At 41.8% G+C, this 18,487-nt stretch overlaps 1 protein-coding gene across 1 annotated transcript in view; it reads right to left on the bottom strand.

The window, feature by feature from the left end:
* The window catches only part of bcl3 (BCL3 transcription coactivator), a 25,209-nt gene extending 6,722 nt beyond the window's left edge, over nt 1-18,487 (bottom strand). Inside the window, exons 1-3 of the mRNA XM_086154018.1 lie at nt 17,854-18,487; nt 17,348-17,456; nt 3,228-3,336 (exon numbers count right to left, since the gene is read on the bottom strand). Of these exons, the coding sequence (XP_086010144.1) occupies nt 3,228-3,336; nt 17,348-17,456; nt 17,854-18,340 (705 nt within the window). The 5' untranslated portion in view covers nt 18,341-18,487. The remainder of the gene's footprint in view (nt 1-3,227; nt 3,337-17,347; nt 17,457-17,853) is intronic.

Genomic DNA, 18,487 nt, shown 5'->3' with positions numbered 1-18,487 from the left:
CAGTGAGTACGCAGTGAGGACCTCTGACCCCTAACCTATTCTTCATATAGAGTATTCAAAAAAAAAAAAACTGTCAAGAGACACGCACGCGCACGGAAGGAGACGTGCAGCTAGGGAAAGTCCCTCAAAACTACCCTGTGAACCTCAGGTATGTTGTGAAACAGCGAGGGAACACGCGACGGCGGGGGGGGGGGAGGGAGTGGTCATGTGACTTCTCGGAACGAGGATACGAATGTGCGCGGAAAACACGCACAGATGCACACGATGCATGCCAACACACAGAAATACACACACACACACACATGCATGCACAGAAAATGTTTGTGCTCTGTATATGTGTATGTGTGGGTATGTGTGTGTGTGTGTGTGTGTGTGCGCATGACTCTGTGAGAGACTGTTATCACCAGCTGATTCGTGCACGGCCATCTGTGTGCATTGCCGTGGCGCTGCAGGGACACAGATGCAGATGGGCCATGAAATTCAGATGCAAATTTGTGCACGGATACATATTACCGATTGGTTATACATACATATATAAATATATATCAGAAAAAAATGTATTTATTTATGCACAAATTTGTACCTGAGTCTGAATTTGCACCACACACACACAGGCATTACCTTGCGTGTGTATCGATCAGCCACTTATAGTAACGCTCGAGTCAAAATGCTCCTGATGCCAAAAACCGCACATGAAGCCTGGACTCGACTTGAGAACTTCCCAGCATTTTTCTTTAAGAGTCGAGTCTATTGTAGAGCTCAAATGAAAAACCACACTTTCTGGTTGGCAAATGACATCAACGAGAGCCGGGCCTGAAGAACGACTTCCCTTTCGGTAATAACCACGCGTGGCCGTGATGCGCGGTGAGGGAAGGGTTGAGCACGCGTCTTCGGCGAGGGAGATAGCGCTGGTGTCATTTCTTGTAAACCGAACCTGCCGCGCTATGAAAGCGTCACATAATGCGTTGTAACATGAGGTTTATGCTGGACATCTAAAGTAACAGCCTGGAGCAGCTCCTGCTCACTTAAGAAAACAAGTCTGCTTGTTTTTGTTTGGTTTTTTTAACCCCCTGTTGCAGTCATTTTTTTGGCCCTCTTCCCTTTCACCTTGCAGTAAATCCTAACTGTTCAGATCTTGGGTTCTTCCTTTCAGGGAAGCTTCAATTTCCTCACATGGTTTAGGAAGGTTTTTATGTGAAGAAGTAACATTTTTACATGTAAACATAAGATTTCTAAGTGACTTTTTCCTCACAATTTTATGGTGTCATGTGGTTTTTCTACATTTTAAGCTGTTTCTGCAACGTTTTCATCTAAAATTTAGAACATTTTTATGTGAATTTGCAACATCCCCATGTAAACATATGACTTGCGCACATGATTTGTAACAGTTTTCCATCATCTTGGAAGATTTCATGTGCACAAGCAACAGGTTCATGTGAAATTGGAACAATTTCTGGAGGAAATTTGACCGCTTCCATACAATTTGCAATTTGTATGGGTCGCATCAGTTTCACATGAGTTTGGAAGATTTCATGTGATTTTGCAACAGTTTCATTTGAATTTGGAGCATTCTCGTGTGAATTGTTCTCGATTTACACAGTAGATCTTGAACATGTGAATAAGCAACATTTTCACATGATAAAAGAGATTTTTTTCCATGAATTTGAAAAATTTCAAACAAGAATGTGATTTCACATGATTTGCTTTTCTTTCGAGTGATTTTAGAAAATATCATGTGAATTTTCAACGGCTTCACATAAATGCCGTTCATTTTAATGAGTATATGCAACATCCTAATATAGATTTGGTGGGTTGTTATGTGAAGTAGCACAAATAATGTTTTCTTGTGAATCTTAGAGATGCCCATGTGAATTTCGGACTTTCTGCACGTTTTTATGGTGTCATATGGTTTTATACATTTTCATGAGAACTTTTTCACATGATTTGCAACAGTTTGACATTATTTTGGAAGATTTCATGTGAACAAGCAACATTTTTAAATAATGCAGTAGATCTTTCAATGGCGTTGAAACATTTCGAACATGAATTTGGGACATTTTTTTCACATAATTTACATCAGTTTCCCATGATATTGAGTCATTTTCACATGTACATGCAACTTTCTAACATTTCAACCCTCTCTTAGGAGGGTTTGTTTGAGAGATTTCCATGTGAATTTTTGACTTCCTCATACTATTTCATGGTTTCTTATAGGTTTTTTTTTACATTTTTATTTGTATATGCAACATTTTCATGTTGAATTTGGATTTTTTTTTACAAATCTGTGTTTTTTTTCATGTTATTTGCAACAGTTTACCATGAATTTGGTACATTCTTATTAGCATTCATTAAATGTCTTATAGATCTGGACCATGAACTTAATGAAGCAAAATTTGTCATGAATTTGAAACATTTCAAACATGAATTGAGAACTCTTTTTCATGAGGACTGAATGTTTCACAAGATTTGAATCAGTTTTACATGATTTCTGCAGATTTCATGTGAATTTACAAGAGTTATGCACATATCACATATATAAGCACATATCACATATTTAAGCATTTTCACGTGTATACACAACATTCTAACACAGTTTTGGAGGATTTTTATTTGAAGTAGTACCATTTTTATATGAATCGCAGAGATTTCCATATGAATTTCTGACTTTCCCAAATTATTTTCAACAGCCTCATATGGTTTTTCTACATTTCCATGGGACTCTTTCATATTGAGATTGAGACTTTGCCAAGTGAATTAGTAACTTCTTAACATAATTTGCAACAATTTGGGAAGATTTCATGTACATTTGTAACAGTTTCACATAAATTTGGAGCATTCTCATGCATTTGTCATGTTGCAGATCTGTAACATATAAATGAAAAACTTATATAGATAAATGCGGACAATTTTTTTCATGAATTTGAAACATTTCAAACATAAGTTTGGGACATTTTCTGGAGATTTTGACTGATTTGACATTTTTTCTTTGGTTTCACAGGATTTTGAAAGCCTTCACATGAATTTGCAATCGGTGCACATGAATTTGGAGCCTTTTCATGTGAATTTGTCCCATGTTATATAGATCTGGCACAAATGCATATGTGCAGTACACGCATATGTGAACAGATATGTAGTAATTTTCATGCAAATTCTCAACATTCGCCTTGACTTTTGCTGCATTTCCACATTCCTTGCATAAAACATTATCATCACGTGAATTTTTTCACCTGGCGTAGGTTGTTGTAGATATTAAGGCTGTTTGGAGTCCATTGCAGGATATAGATCAGGTTGTAGACAACAGCTAACCTCCCCTGCACCACTGCTATATGCAGAGCTCTGTAAAGAAAGAGACGGAAGATGGACGTGGAGTCAACTCAGAGAGAAACATTGCAGGAAAAAAAAATCTGCCGTATTTCAAAACGATACTGGCCTCCCCGCTGTGACCAAGGCCGAGGTTACGCCATGCATCGTAGCCAGAGGCTGTAAAACCACATCACCGGTACAATCAGATTCTTGGCTCTCTGACAACTGAATGAATGATTCACTATCAACATAAGCTTACGTGACACACACACACAAACACACACACACACACACACACACATAAACACAAAAGCCAGGCTCAGAACTATATTCCATCAAAATTCTCTTTTTTTCTGCTAAATACTCCAAAAGACATAATCCCGTCTTTTGCAACAAATTTCAAAGAAACTGTAGTGAAGTGAGACTTCTTCTAAAGATCAGGCCGAATGATGTTGAAAAACTGAAAAATAGTCTCAAACAAGCTTCTTTTTCGTCTTAAAACTTGGATCCCATTCAGGCCCTTTGGAAGTTATTTACTGATGTATTTGTAAATATCTGTTCATATTAGGTTGTTTTTTGTAAAAAAAAAAAAAAATGCTGCTAGAATTTCTGGAGCTATAAATAATGAAGTAAAGCATTTAAATGGTGAGAAAGAAAAAACATATAGATTAGAATACAAGTTAAATGTTGGCTTTCTCAGATGACTCACTGCTATTATTGCACCCTTATCAAGATTATAAGGGAAATGACTATCTGTGTTGTATATGTGAAATGAAAGTACTAAACCCGGCCAAAGTTTAGGACAGGGAAGGGCAGGAAACAGAGCAGTGTGTGTGTGTGTGTGTGTGTGTGTGTGTGTGTGTGAAGGGGAGGGTTTTAGTGAACCATATAGCAATTTTCACTTTTTTTGAGCTGCTAGAGGACGCTTCCAGTAAGAGTTTTCGTTTTTTTTTTTTTTTTTATAATTTCCTTTTTTTATGTCACTTCCTGTTGTCAGCAACAGAAGCAGCCTTCAGTCCCTTCTATCTTTTTGTTGGTTTTTGATTGGGGCTTTTCTCCCAGCCTCAACCCTCCGGTGTCACCATGACTGTTCTTGAGAAAAACGTGAAACAACGTTTACGCACAGAGCCCCGGACGAGAAAAAAAAAAAAAAAAAAAAAAAAAAGACAGTCCTAATGCGACACAAACACTTCCTTTGAAACTAATCCAAGTAGTTGTTAGACACTGCAATTTCCTGCCTGAAAAAGCATAAAACTGCAGATGATATCAATCCCTCAGAACATGTTATGTAGGTGCCAAACTGACCTATAAAAACCTCTTGGGTTCACAGTAAAAGGGTCCAAAACTCTGGATCTTTCCCAAAGGTGCGGTGAACAGTCACCCCTGAGTTCTGATGGGAAATAAACTGTTGCATGCGGTTCAAGTCCATCTTTCATTGTCTATCTCTCACAATCTACTCTTTCTCTCTCGCGCGCGCTATCCCTTTCTATTTACATGAAACACTGTAGTTTCCAGTTCCTGGAAGTCTGGAAGTGGGGCAGACCACAACTCCGCCTCAGGCTCGAGGCAGTGACGCAGACAGGACTCCCATCCTTTGACAGGCTGTCACAGCGAGTGTGTGAGTGTGTGTGTGTGTGTGTGTGTATGTGTGTGTGTGTTTAAAAAAAGTGTGTGAGTGCAGCATATGCAACATATGTGGTGTCTTGTTTGGCGAGGAGGAAAGGGAATGATCAGACAGAGCATGCCTTGTGGTTTGTGAACCAGCTGAAAGACTTGTGTCACACGAACGTGTGAAAAGTAAATAAAAGTGGAAGCAGACGTACCGCGGTTTAAAAAAATAAAAGAGGCAACAGTCTCTGAAATATATCTATTTTGTTTGTGAACACATTAAAATTTTCTGTGTTTTTCTGTGAATGTGACTTAAAACATCCTCTGATTTCCAAACAAGTCCTAAAATTAGACAAAGAAAATCCTGATAAATATGAAAAAAAAATAATTGGAATTGGTCATGGATTTATTGAAAATAATAATTAAAAAAAAAAAAATTGTGTGTGGCAAAAATAAATTAATCCTTGGGATTATATATTTTAAAGGTAAAACCACAGTCTGCTGTTTTGGTGGAATGACTATAAGGATGGAGGAGGCCATGTTTTATCTAAATAGCAGGAATCCAGCAGAGTCTGAGCACACAGGCAACACATTGGTGGTTGCGTACCATTTGACCTCGAGGACCTCTGAAAAAGAGTTGCCGATGCCCGTGAAGCTGGAAAAGGATTACAAGACCATCTAGAAAGAATTTAGACTCTGCCAATCCACAGTCAGACAGATCACATACAAATGGCACAACTTTTCTCACAACTTTTGGCCATGACTGTAGCACCCCTGACACTTTTCTCCACCCATTCCAACCAGCTTGAATCCGTCTCTTCACCTCTTTTCCACACTCTCTGTTGCTCTGGACTATTGATCCCAAATACCTGAAATCCTCAAACTTCTCGATACCAGCCCCATGTTCCACCCGGTTTCCTCTTATTCACACATGTATACTCTGTCATTCCTCTCCTTTCCGGCGCATACCTTCACCTCTCTAGATTTTCCTCAACCTGTTCTCTGCTCTCACTACAGATCACAATGTCATCTGCAAACATCATAGTCCATGGAGATTCCTGTCTAACCTCATCTGTCAGCCTGTCCATCACCACTGCAAACAAGAAGGGGCTTAGAGCTGATCCCTGATGGAGTCCCACCTCCACCTTGAAACTTCTCTGTTACCCCTACAGCACACTGTACCACTGTCTCACAGCTAGCATACATGTCCTGCACCAGTTCAATATACTTCTCTGCCACTCCAGACTTCCTCATACAATACCCGAGTTCCTCTCTCGGCACCCTGTCATATGCTTTTTCTAGGTCTACAAAAACACAATGCGACTCCCTCTGGCCTTCTCTATACTTTTCTATAGCATTCTCAACGCAAATACTGCATCTGTAGTACGCTTTCTAGGCATGAAGCCATACTGCTGTTCACAAAAGCTGTCTTCTGCTCTCAGTCTAGTTTCCACTACTCATTCCCATAACTTCATTGTCTGGCTCATCAGCTTTATCCCTCTTTAGATGCCGCTATTCTACATACCCCCCTTATTCTTGAAAATGGGCACCATCACACTTCGTCTCCACTCTTCAGGCATCTTCTCTCTCTCTAAGAACCCGATGAATAATCTAGTCAGAAACTCTACCGCTGCCTCTCCTAGACACTTCCACACCTCCGCAGATATGTCATCAGGACCAACTGCCTTTCCACCCCTCATCCTCTTCAATGCCTTCCTCACTTCACTTTTACCAATCTCTGCTACTTTGTGGTCTACCATAGTCACCTCTTCTACCCTTGCCTCTCTTTCATTTTCAACATTCATCAGCTCGTCAAAGGACTCTTTCCATCTTCCCATCACTCTTCTAGCATCTGTCAATACATTTCCCTCTCTATCCTCAATCACCCCGGCCTGTTGCACATCCTTTCCATCTTTATTTCTGTTTTGCCAACCTGTATAGATCATTCTCTCCCTCCTTACTGTCAAACCGAGCATACAAGTCATCGTACGCCCTTCGTTTTGCTTTTGCTACCCCTATCTTAACCTTACGCTCTATCTCCCTGTATTCCTGTCTGTTCTTCTCAGTCCTCTCAGTGTCTCACTTGTTCTTTGCTAAGCTCTTTCTCTGTATATTCTCCTTCACTTCCTTATTCCACTACCAAGTCACCTTATCTACTTTCCTTCCAAATGACACACCAAGTGCTCTCCTACCTGTCTCCCTGATAACATTAGCTGTAGTTGTCCAATCATCTGGAAGCTCTCCCTTACCACCCAGAGCCTTTCCCAACTCCTCCCTGAAAACCATACAACACTCCTCCCTTTTCAGCTTCCACCACTTAGTCCTCTGCTCTGCCTTTGTCCTCGTGACCTAGAAGACTATCAAGCACTGGTGTAGCAACGAGAAAGCCACTGTTCTCACAGGAAAACATTGTGTCTAACATTTGCTAAAGACCATGTGGACAAACCAGAAGGACACTAGAGGAATGTTTTGTAGATGGACAAATTCAAAATAGAACTTTTTGAAATGTGGTGGGAGTGGGAAGACTTGACGCGAGCGGCTCATGTGAGGAATCCCACCGAAATCCAGAAGTCGAAGCCGTTCTGTACGGAATACAGTTTTTGTGGTTTTGGGAAGTCACACAATGAACTGAGAGCATGGTTCCCTTTCTTTCTCCACATGCAGTAGATATGTAGTAGACATGTAATCAGATCGGTTGCCCTATAAACACACAACCAATATCATATTTTTGTCTTGTTTGTTTAGCCTGGTTTTCTTTATCTACTTCAAGGACTTGTTTGCAATCAGACAATGCTTTATGTCACATTCATGCAAAAATACCAGAAACTTGAAAACGTTCTTAGACTTTCAAGCACCAATGTATTTCTAATAAGATTAAATGTTTATTTTATTCTATTTCCCTGTCTACGGATAGATTTACTGTGTAAATTTACTAAATATGGCGATCAAACTTAATAATCAAGGCCTGGGCTAACAACGACCGCTACTGGTGCCGATACCTTTCAGCAGGGGTGTCAAACTCAAATACACAGCAAGCCAAAAATTTAAAGTCGGTACAAGTCGAGGCTTGCAGTGGTTCATGTTTATCGCAAAACTTATTGAGGTGAACTTATTGCACATATTGATCCTGAAATTATAAAAGCTTTTAAATTATTGCCGATTAAAAAAACATCATAAGTAATAAATTAAAAATTATTTGCAACATGGCTCTATCTGCAGCAGTTCCAGGGTCATTTCGAATGAAAATATTTTTCCGCAGCCAAAAAAGAATTTCCTTTGAAGAAAAATCCGACACACCTTTTGGTAGAAAGAAAAAAGTACAAAAACAAAACAAATTACAGCTCTTTAGTCACAGTCAGAACCCCGAGCTTAAAAGATCTTGCATATAAACATTAAATACAAGAAAAATCTGTTTACAGAATTTATGACGTTATAAGCAACACATTCTCATTCCGATGTGTAAACCGCCTGACGAATGGTGAAACTTCCCTCGGCGTCACATACCGACGCATCAGACGCCTCCCTTTCATAATTTTTCGACAAACCCGGAGAAACGTCAATTTTTTTTTTTTTTTTTTTTGACACCACATTCCCATGAGTCACATACTGGCGCATTAGGCACCCCTTCTCCTCGGGTGTCACGTCAGTGGAGGACCACAATTTTTCCTTTGGAACAAAAACATGTGCATAATACGAGCCGCTTAAATTTTTGATAGGCTTGGAGAGAAATTCAAGTGTCGATGTAGACATGACGCTTCAGGTTCATCGAAAAATGACAAGAGAGGGGTCCCTAATGTGTCGGTAAGTTATGCAAAAGGAAGCCGTTAATATTTGTCAGACGGTTGACACATTGGGATGAGAATGGGACGCTTAGAGCAGCTTTTCCTGAGAAATATCACTAGTAATTACTACCAGTTCACTCTTTTGAACACACATTGCGGTCAGTGCCACAAAGTTATCCCAAGGCAGGCCATTTTTCATTTATTCGCATACCGCTTCAAAGATGTCCTTTCCCATAGTTGTGCCATGCATTGATCTTAACCCCAAAAGTTCCTCTGTTATGCACAGATCTGAGTCCACACAGATAAAAATCGACAGCTGCGCAGTATCAGAAGTGTCGCTGCTCACTCCACGGACATACACTCTGCCTCCCACCTGTCGTGAAACCACCTGTTTTCAAAGTCCACTTTTTGTTTAGCCATTTTTGGGGGAGGGAGGGGTGGCTGACAGTTGACAACAGGTGACTCAGCAAGGCCAGCTGATGAGCATGTGGGACTCGCTCTATCTGGCACTCGATTGGCCTGCCACAGCACTCGTAGTGCATTGTGGGACTTGTAGTATTAATGGTGCTTGCGACATATCGGCGGGCCAGCGCTAATAGTAGTTGTAATAGTAATAGTAATTAAATATTATCCTGCAGGCCGAAGATAATCCCACCAGATTTGACCCCCAGGCGTCTAGTTGGACAAACAGGGTACCGGTGGAAATTGGGCAACTGTGGGTCAAAACAGAAGAGAAAAAAGATATATTCAGAGGCAGAGAGAAGAGAAAAGGCAAGAGTCTGGGTCTGAGAGTAGAGACTTGGAATTCTGGGATGATGCCGGGGAGGCAACTATGGGCCGGAGAAGGAGAGGAGGAATTCACATTCAGAGGCAGAGCGAGAGGATCTGAAGTTAGTTGGTCAGATAGGATACAGAGAATGGGGTTAGGTGGGGGGAGTTGATTTCCTGTGGCGACTCATGAAGGGAGCGTCCGGAATAAGATTCATGAAGGTGTCAAACCCTTTGACTGCAAAGCCAACTCTCCTTTATCATGGATCCAGCACTCCTTGCAATATCATACTGAGGAAAACATACCAGCCTTGACAACTTCTCATCTGCCGTAAATGACCTCCCTCACATCCACAGCCTCTCAAACTGGTTTCTCACCACAATGACAGCCTCAGTGATCTTCCCAATCCATTTGCAGCGCTCAAACACCGATCCGTCTGCTTCCTCTGGTTTGCACCCACTGTACGTCTCCTCAAAGCTCGAAGCCAAAGAAAGAAAACAGGAATCACCGTACACAAAGAACTGTACAATGACCGTATTGTGTTTTACGTATAACGAATGCATTTCCTCAGCAGAATCCACGGACTCCTCCGGTTTAATCTCCTCCAATGAATCTAACTCCATGTGACTTTTTTTTTTCTCTGTTTAACAATATTTACAGGCTTCCAGACTTTTGTAATTGCCTCATTCTCATCCTCACTTCCAAAATCTCTGTCCTCCACTACTAACTTGCCTCTGAAGTAACTGCTGTCTCTAAAGCCCTCTTCCCATTCCCCTCTCTGACCGTCTCCAATCACCCTTTAATTTCTAAGTTATTTGCAAAGTTTGTCGGCTCCAACTTCACACCTGTCCGTCATGACAGCCTCTACAAACAGTTCCTGGTTTCCATTCCCTTCATGGTACAGAAAACAGTTCGGCTAAAAGTTACCGGTTACCTTCAGATGGCAGCCAACTGTGGCTTTCTCACCATCCTCATCCTCGATTCACGGCTTTTCCTCTTTGCATGCCAAAGTGTCCTTATTTCTTGAGCGCGGGAGGCCTACCACCGAATCCTTGCCCCTGTGAGCAGCCGATTCCATCACTGAAAAAGACTCACCATCCCCTTACCAAACCAGAAGTTGGCCAACTAGTGATGGCCCGGAACAGGAAGATGCTAGTTGATATTACCCAGTAACTAATCTTTCCACCTGAGATTGCAGCTGTCTTCCTTGGACCAGGCCTGGTTCTCGGGTCTCTGTCACTGAAGTCTGTTTACATCACGGTCCCATGAGAGAGCTCAACAGTAGAGGCCTACTAGCGCAAGAAACTGCGCTACAAAGATCTGGTAGCAGCTGCATAACAACGAGGACGGATTGTGAAAATCTATCGGGTTAAAGTGGGATGCGAAGGTTTTGTGGCTTCTTCCACCGCCAGGCTTATGACAGACCTTGGCATCCGTGGACAGGCTCTACGACAGACAATTAGATCATTCGCTGAAGTGGCCAAAAGAAGCAGCCAGTGGATATGGACCGTGCGAAAAGACCCTTGCTGGGATCAAAGAGCCTCAACATGACCCGCTCACTAAACCCACCCACCACCACATCCCCCACTCGGGAACCCAGTCCAGAACCCTCGACGGCGAGGACGAACCGGGTATGCGATCAGCTCTGAAGCTTGACTCAGAGAGGAGCAAGTTCCCTGCCTTGCATAGTCCTGTGGGCTGAGCCATTTATACAACCAGGCAATTCTCAAGTTTGGGCACGGGACACAAGCTCAGGAGTGATCACCCTGTCGCCGGCCACCTTTGATGAGGGAAGCCAGTTTTGAAAAGCCGAAACACACAATGATTCAATGGCGCATTACCGATGATGTGTCCTGAAATGTACACGCCTGAGATACAACTCTCACATTCAACGTAAAGGCAAACGTTTACCATAACGTCCCGTTTTTCATGATTCTTCACGTTATTCTCATTAACAGATCAGCTTCAGCCACACTCCCATCACCCTGTTCATCCAACTTAAATCCCACTCTTCCCATTCCTTATTTGGCCCTGCTGGTGTGCCCCAGGGCTCAGTTCTGGGGCCACTTCTACTCATCATTTACCTGCTTCATCTCAGCTGCAGATTCCTTAAACATGACCTCAGCTTTCATTGTTACGTGGATGACACTCAGCTCTACATCTCCCCCAAATCACTTTTCATCCTCTCTGAGTTAGCAGACCAGGTGTCCGTAAAATCAGATGGTTGGCGGATCCATCCATGCCAAAGTGTACTTAGGCAAGACACCGAGACCCCAGTTGCACCTGGTGGTCTGGTTAGCGCCTTGCATGACTGCTCTGCCGCCATCAGTGTTTGTGTATTTAGAAATGGAATAGAAGATAGAAATCCCTTTATCCGTCACGTTCCGTAATCCACGCAGCACAACATCAGCGAAATTTGGCCACTGCATTGAAGCTATCATGGATGAACCATGAGCAGAAGGCTGCCAGTTAGCGGCGCCAGGGGAGCAGTTTGGGTTTCAGTGTCTTGCTCAACAACACTTTGACAGGCTTGGAAGAGCGCAGGAATCAAACCAGGAATGAACTCAATCAAATAACATGTGCTCTTAGTTACTCTGTGACTGGTCTTAATTATTCAATGCCATTCATAAAAATGTAATTTTTTTTTTCATATATGGCATTCATCCATCCTGTCACTGCTGGCGCCTTTATCTAAACAGCCAGCAAAGACCAGTGTGTAAAGGTTAAAGGGCTCTCATATTTAGAAAATATATCTGGTTCCAAATGATGCCATTCAACTTGATGCAAGTATGGGATCAGTAAATCTTTATTTTGGAGCCCTAATCTAGGTGAACGGAACCAGCCAAGCGGTGGTTTCCAAAACCGGAGGTCAAGACCCCAAGGAGGACTGAGAGGCCAATAGATGATTTATAAGCAAAACTGTTCAAAAACATCATACCAAATGAAAGGGAAGAGGTTTAAATTCGTCCCTGTTGCATTTACTGCAGATGAAGCTGTACGACGGTCGCCGGGCAACAAGAATGTGACGTGAATGGTGACGTACCCCCCCTCCTGATACCACACCTTTGCAAATCGCAACTATGTTCTTTTTTTTTTTTTTTTGGAACTTCTAGCTTAATTTCAAGCATTTGGCTTAGACTTAAACAGACGCAAATGCCAAAGTGCTGAAAATGATAATGTATATGTATATATATATATACTGCTCAAAAGAATAAAGGGAACACTTGAACAACACAATGTAACTCCAAGGCAATCACACTTCTGTGAAATCATAGTGTCCACTCAGGAAGCAACACAGATTCATTTTGACTTGTTTTAAGGACATTACATCAAAGTTGGATCAGCCTGGAGTTTGTTTTTACACTTTAATTTTGAGTGTGATTCTTATCCAGACCTCCATGGGTTGATACAATTGATTTCCATTGATCATTTTTGTGTGATTTTGTTGTCAGCACATTCAACTGTGTAAAGAGCAAAGTATTTCATAAGAATATTTCATTCATTTAGATCTAGGATGTGTTTTTTAAGTGTTCCCTTTATTTTTTTGAGCAGTGCATATATATATATATATATGGGAATAATTCAGCCGCTAATTCAGCCGCTAGCTGGTCAACATAGTAGTGGCTGGGAAAACTAACATGAGGGTACAATTGAAAGGGATTGGAATTTTCTTGTCGTCTTTCAGGATTAATTCATGAGCTTGACCTGTACTTTTGGCTAATATTTCTAAAAATGACACGCAGACGGGTGACATGCAGGTGGAAATGGAACTCGAGGAGTCAAAGGTACAAAGGTTGGTGCAGAGCGATTGGACCAATCGACAGAGAACAGTGAAAGAGGAAGTGGGTAGCGGATGTTTGGGTTTTTTTAGCCCATTCATTTAAAAACACAGAGAAGAATGGAGACAGACACCTGAGAAAAACCACAAGCATGTTTTACACTGAGCCGCACTGTTTTTCCCGAAACTGAGGGGCTTCAGAGGCGCTGAGAACCGAAGATGAACCCCGGATTGACGCAACAGTGAATTCGGGCATACGGTAACACTGTTGGCTGCATGGTAAAAGTGCGACAAGGGGGGGACTGAGAACATTTCACTGCTGAATTCACACCACATTTCAAGCGACCGCAAAGCCGAAAGTTGTTGAGAAAAAAATATCTTTGCATATTTTTTGCATGGCTGATTGCGACTAATAAATTCAGGTTTTTCGTCTGCAAATGCACGTCAGATATGTAAGATGCAAAATAAATGAATTTTTAAGACGATGAGAGATCGAATGTGATGCATTTTTAATTTCCTGTTTTAATGAGAGCACTTTTGAAGTGGCTTTCAAAACTCAAAATCCTTTTATGGCCATGTGTGGGTAGAAAGTTTTGGTGGCTCAGTGTCACACGGCTTGTGACTTCGCAAAAAAAAATGCCAGTCTTCAGAGGTGTGATTTTGTTCGGATGCAAATTTTATGAATGCAAAAAAATTGCCATTCCCAATCTCGGACAAGCAGTGTTCTCGGTCACATTACCCTTGAGGGCGCTGAAAGCCACCCCGCCCACCCCAAAATGACAGAACCAGCCCCCGCCTGTGAAAAGAGAGGTCACATGAAATTCAGCATACCGTAACAGGCAAATGCAAAGTAGCTACGACTCAGCTTAGATGCACGTGCACTGATGAAGGAAATATTCAGCTCCTTGAAATACTGCCATGAGTGAAGGTCTGGATAGTTCATAGTACAAAAGTATTATCTTCTTAAAGCATGCCAGAGTGAAAGTACTCATAATACTGATCTAATTATCATATAATAAATACTATTTTTGTTATCACTGACAAAGACACGAGACAATTTCGATGTTTTAGTTTGTACATGTGCAGCCAATGTTGACACGTTTGATAGCTTTGAAAAATATGTTTTGCACATTTGTATACTTAAACATATATTGATGTCAGTTTTAACTATAGTAACAAGGTCATCTTCATCAATCCATGTTGTATTATAATAATACAACATAATACCTGGTAAACCCGATATTATCCTGGTTTAACAGAATCAACAGTACAGAGCTCAGTCTTTCTAACAGTAGCTACTGTATCCAAGCTACGGAACCGAGCCAGGAGCATCTCATGAATCTGTCCGCATTCCGTCTCGCAAAACACTTACGTTGCAAAATAATCCCAAGCGGGGCAGGGCATGCTTACACAACTTTGTCAGTCAGAGGATATAATGGTTGAATAAAATAAAAAAAAAAACATACTGACTCGCCTGGGGTCATGACGAAGATAGTGATAATAATAATAATGATAATAATAATAATAATTGTAATTATAATAATAATGATAATAATAATAATAATAATAACAATAATTGTAATTATAATAATAATTATAATAATAATAAAGATAATAATAATAAATATATTCAATCAATCATCCACCATTTGGCCTGTCCTGCCTGCCTACTGTATCGCTGGGTATCTGACGGCAGGAGGACATTGGAGAAAAGCGACACAGACAGGGTTAAAACATTAAAATCCACACGGAAAGGCCCCCTGTTGGAATCCAAAGTTTTTTTTAAAGTTTTGCTTTACAAATGAAAACAGAACAGGCCCGCGTTATGCTGAGAGGCAGACCGTTCCACGGAGTTGGTGCGCAAAAAGAAATGGATTCTCACTAAAGTTTTTTTTTTTCCTTGGAGATAAACCCTCGGAGCGCAATAACCAGCCAGAAACACACGACCTGATGGGAAAATGTCGCTGACTGTTTGAGGAGAAACACCTTGCGGTCTGCTCTCACACAAACAGAGAGCCACCGGAGTGAAATTTGTTAAAATGCACTCGTGCTGCATCAGCTACTGGATAAAATACCATTGCAATGATCCAAACCCTGCGTCACAACTGCATTGATTAAGATCTTGGCGCTCCTTCATGACAAGCCAGGCCTGATCGTAGCAATGTTTCTGAGATGGAATTTGCCTTATCAGGAGAAGGGGCCATATCGCACCTGACAATCATCAAAATACTTATTTATTTTATTTTATTTTTTTTTGTTTTTGTTTTTGTTTTTTTTGGTTTTTGTTTTTTTTCTTTTCCTTTTTTTTTTTTGTTTTCTTTCTTTTTTTTTTTTTTTTTTTTTTATTTTATTTTTCACTTGCTAGTGAGGAAATAAGTGACCTATAAAGAATATTGTATAATGTGTATCTTGTTATGAGGTTTTGTAAGAATGTGTGTGATTCTGTCAAGGAACCTGTTCTAATAAATGTTCAAAAAAAAAAAAAAACTTATTTAGGAGCCAAAAGTATTGAAACTTACTAGAATACATAATACACATTAAGTAAAATGAGTATGCCAATGCCATCAAAGAGGTTAAACTGTAAATCTCCTTCTCGGCGGATTAAAGTGGCTCATTGAAAAATGTGACATATAATTTATGGAGCTATTGGGAGTCGTACTGGTTTTAAATTTTTATGGCCTGTTCACGGCTGCTGGTCCACTAGAGGACAATGACAGCAATGACAGATGGGAGAAGGTGGAAAAACCAAACCGACATGTTTGCCAAAGGCATCGTACGGTTTAGCGTGAGTATCAAAATTCCATTCGCGTCTTGGAGTGGGTATTTTAGGAAAGCTCAAAATAGCAAAATTGATCTGTTCGTCACCATGTACTTTTGCAAGTCTCTGTCTATGTTGAGAAATTCACTATTGCAGTCAAGTCAAAAGTCCGTGTGACTTCGCCAGGTCTAAGCAGTTCGGCGAAATAAGCTGAAAAAAAAATCCTCCAGGAAATGGTCCGGAGCCATTCAACCGAGTCATTTGTTCTACTTTCACACTTATTATCGCACCTTATAGTCACTAGAGGTGCATTTCGACACAAGGGATGTTTCCCAGAACTGTTTGTCTTATTTTTTTCTTTTTTGAGGAACCAGGCTTGTTGATTGACACAAAAAGTCCCATGAAGTACTTTCCAAATGTCTAGGAACTTTCGGGTCGGGGACCGAGAAGTATTTTCATTGCACGCACCACATTTACACTTTTTTTTTTTTCTTTTGAGGGGGGGTCATTATTTTATTTACCTGAAAATAATCATAATTACTGTATTTTTTCAGCATTTTACCATTTTTTTTAATTAAAAAACAATAAAAGAGAGGCTTAAATATCAGAAAAAACATGTTGAATAAAATGCTGACTGATATTGTAAAATCGAACAGGGACAAAAAAAAATATCAATAAATGTTTGAAGACAGTTTCTTATTTTCATCTCAAACAAACGCGCTCTCTAACAAACTGTTTTTCTCACGTTCAGATGATGCCATGTGAATCTGAAGCCAATGGCATTGGCTCTACGGAAACGACGTCTTAACACTTCTCAGATCTTGATGAAATCAGAAAAGTGATGACAAAACTACTGCTTTAGTTACTTTTAATGTTATCTGTTTTTTCAAAGTCTGAGAAAACTTGAACAACTTCTGCGATGCAAGTGTGTCTTTGTCATATATGACATGTTTCATGCTTTTGCCATTGCGTTTCCTGCAGCGTTTGTGAGATACAGTCTTTTCAAACCTACAACGCCTGCATGTCACTTATTTCCCAAAAATCCCTGGATTGGTACGTTTTTCCGTGCAGTTAAAACTCCGAAGTGGCTCAGAAAAAGCATAAATTAAAACAGTTCCCATGGGAACTGTGGGCAAAGCATCCCATTGATCCTGATGATGATGATTCCTGATTTAATTTGAGATGTGAGAGTTTTTTTTTGCAGTTTATGACACAGTAATTAACTAATATCACAGTAATTTGACCTGCTAAGTCATTACAGCAGCAGGTTTGGTTAAGAGAGGATGTGGCTGATTTCATTGTAGGTCAGCAAACCCCCAACACTGAGACTTAAATAACAAGGAACCTACGTGTCTCCGTCCTCATCCTGACGCGTTGCCATGGAGATGCTTGCAAACAGGCTCGGGTGGAGAGCGGAGCCGTGGGTCTCCCACGGCGAACCGTACACCGGGCAGGGACCTGGAAGAGGAAGCAGATAACGCCTGTAACGCGGAAGTGCCTCTGTGAGTGTGTATATGTGGGTGTGTGTGTGTGTGTGAGAGAGAGTTATGAGTTGACCCAATGACGGTTTTCATGAGTAAGTGAAAAAAGCTGACTACACATTTTCTCAGTGACTCAACAGAAACCCTGACAGGCACCTGCACACGGTGGGGGGTATAGTAATAGTAATGACATAGTTATTACAACGTTATAACGCAATTAGTTGTTATTACAGCGTAATAACACAATTAGTTGTGAGCATAATTGGTAATTGGTCGAAATAACAATGAAATGGTCCAAATCCTTCGTACTGGAAGTGGAAAAAAGTAAAGGTGGAAAGTTATCAGAGTGTGAAACGGGTTCCGATGACGCTTACCGTAAGTGACAGAGTGCGGGAACCGAGCGGGATACTTGTCGGTTCCGTGTGCGGGCTCCGAGTCCGTGCGCGTCCGCTTTACCGAGGGCGCACCGATGCTCCGATCGTCCGAGCGACCGGGCATCCTCTCCCGCAACGGCACGTCCCCCGGCGGCTGGCCGCCCCCTCCGCCTCCGTCTCCCGGGGAAGCCGCCGGTTGCGTCCGGGTCTCCGGCTCCAAGGGGATCGGTCGTTTCCTGAAAGGCAGCCTGGAGGAGGATTTGTCCTGCGGCCGGTTCCGAGCGGGTTCGCAGCGTCTGCCCAAAGCGTCCGTCTCCGTGCACGCCGGAGGTGCGGGGCAGCAGCCCGTCATCATCTGTCCGTCCCGCACGCAGCCGCCGCACTCCGCGCTCCTTGAACCGGCGCTCCCGCGTTTGGTGGTGCTCAGATCCAGCGGCGCCGTGGCGACCGACTGGCGGTCACCGTCCATGGCCGTGAACCTCGGCATGAACCGGCGCGGGTGGGTGTGGGTGTGGGTGTGGGTGTGGAGAAAAGCGTGCGGGATTGGGGTCGGCTCGGTGGTGCTCTCAGGTGCGTGGGTGCGCGGGTTTCTTTGCGGGACTGCGCGCTCAGTGGCGCTCCGCTCAATCCGAAA

Source organism: Fistularia commersonii, chromosome 10 (genome assembly GCF_037954325.1).
Source record: "Fistularia commersonii isolate RoL2024-O1a breed Wild chromosome 10, RoL_Fcom_v1.0, whole genome shotgun sequence".
In the NCBI taxonomy this organism is placed as follows: Eukaryota; Metazoa; Chordata; class Actinopteri; order Syngnathiformes; family Fistulariidae; genus Fistularia; species Fistularia commersonii.
This window is presented reverse-complemented; position numbering and strand designations above follow the sequence as displayed.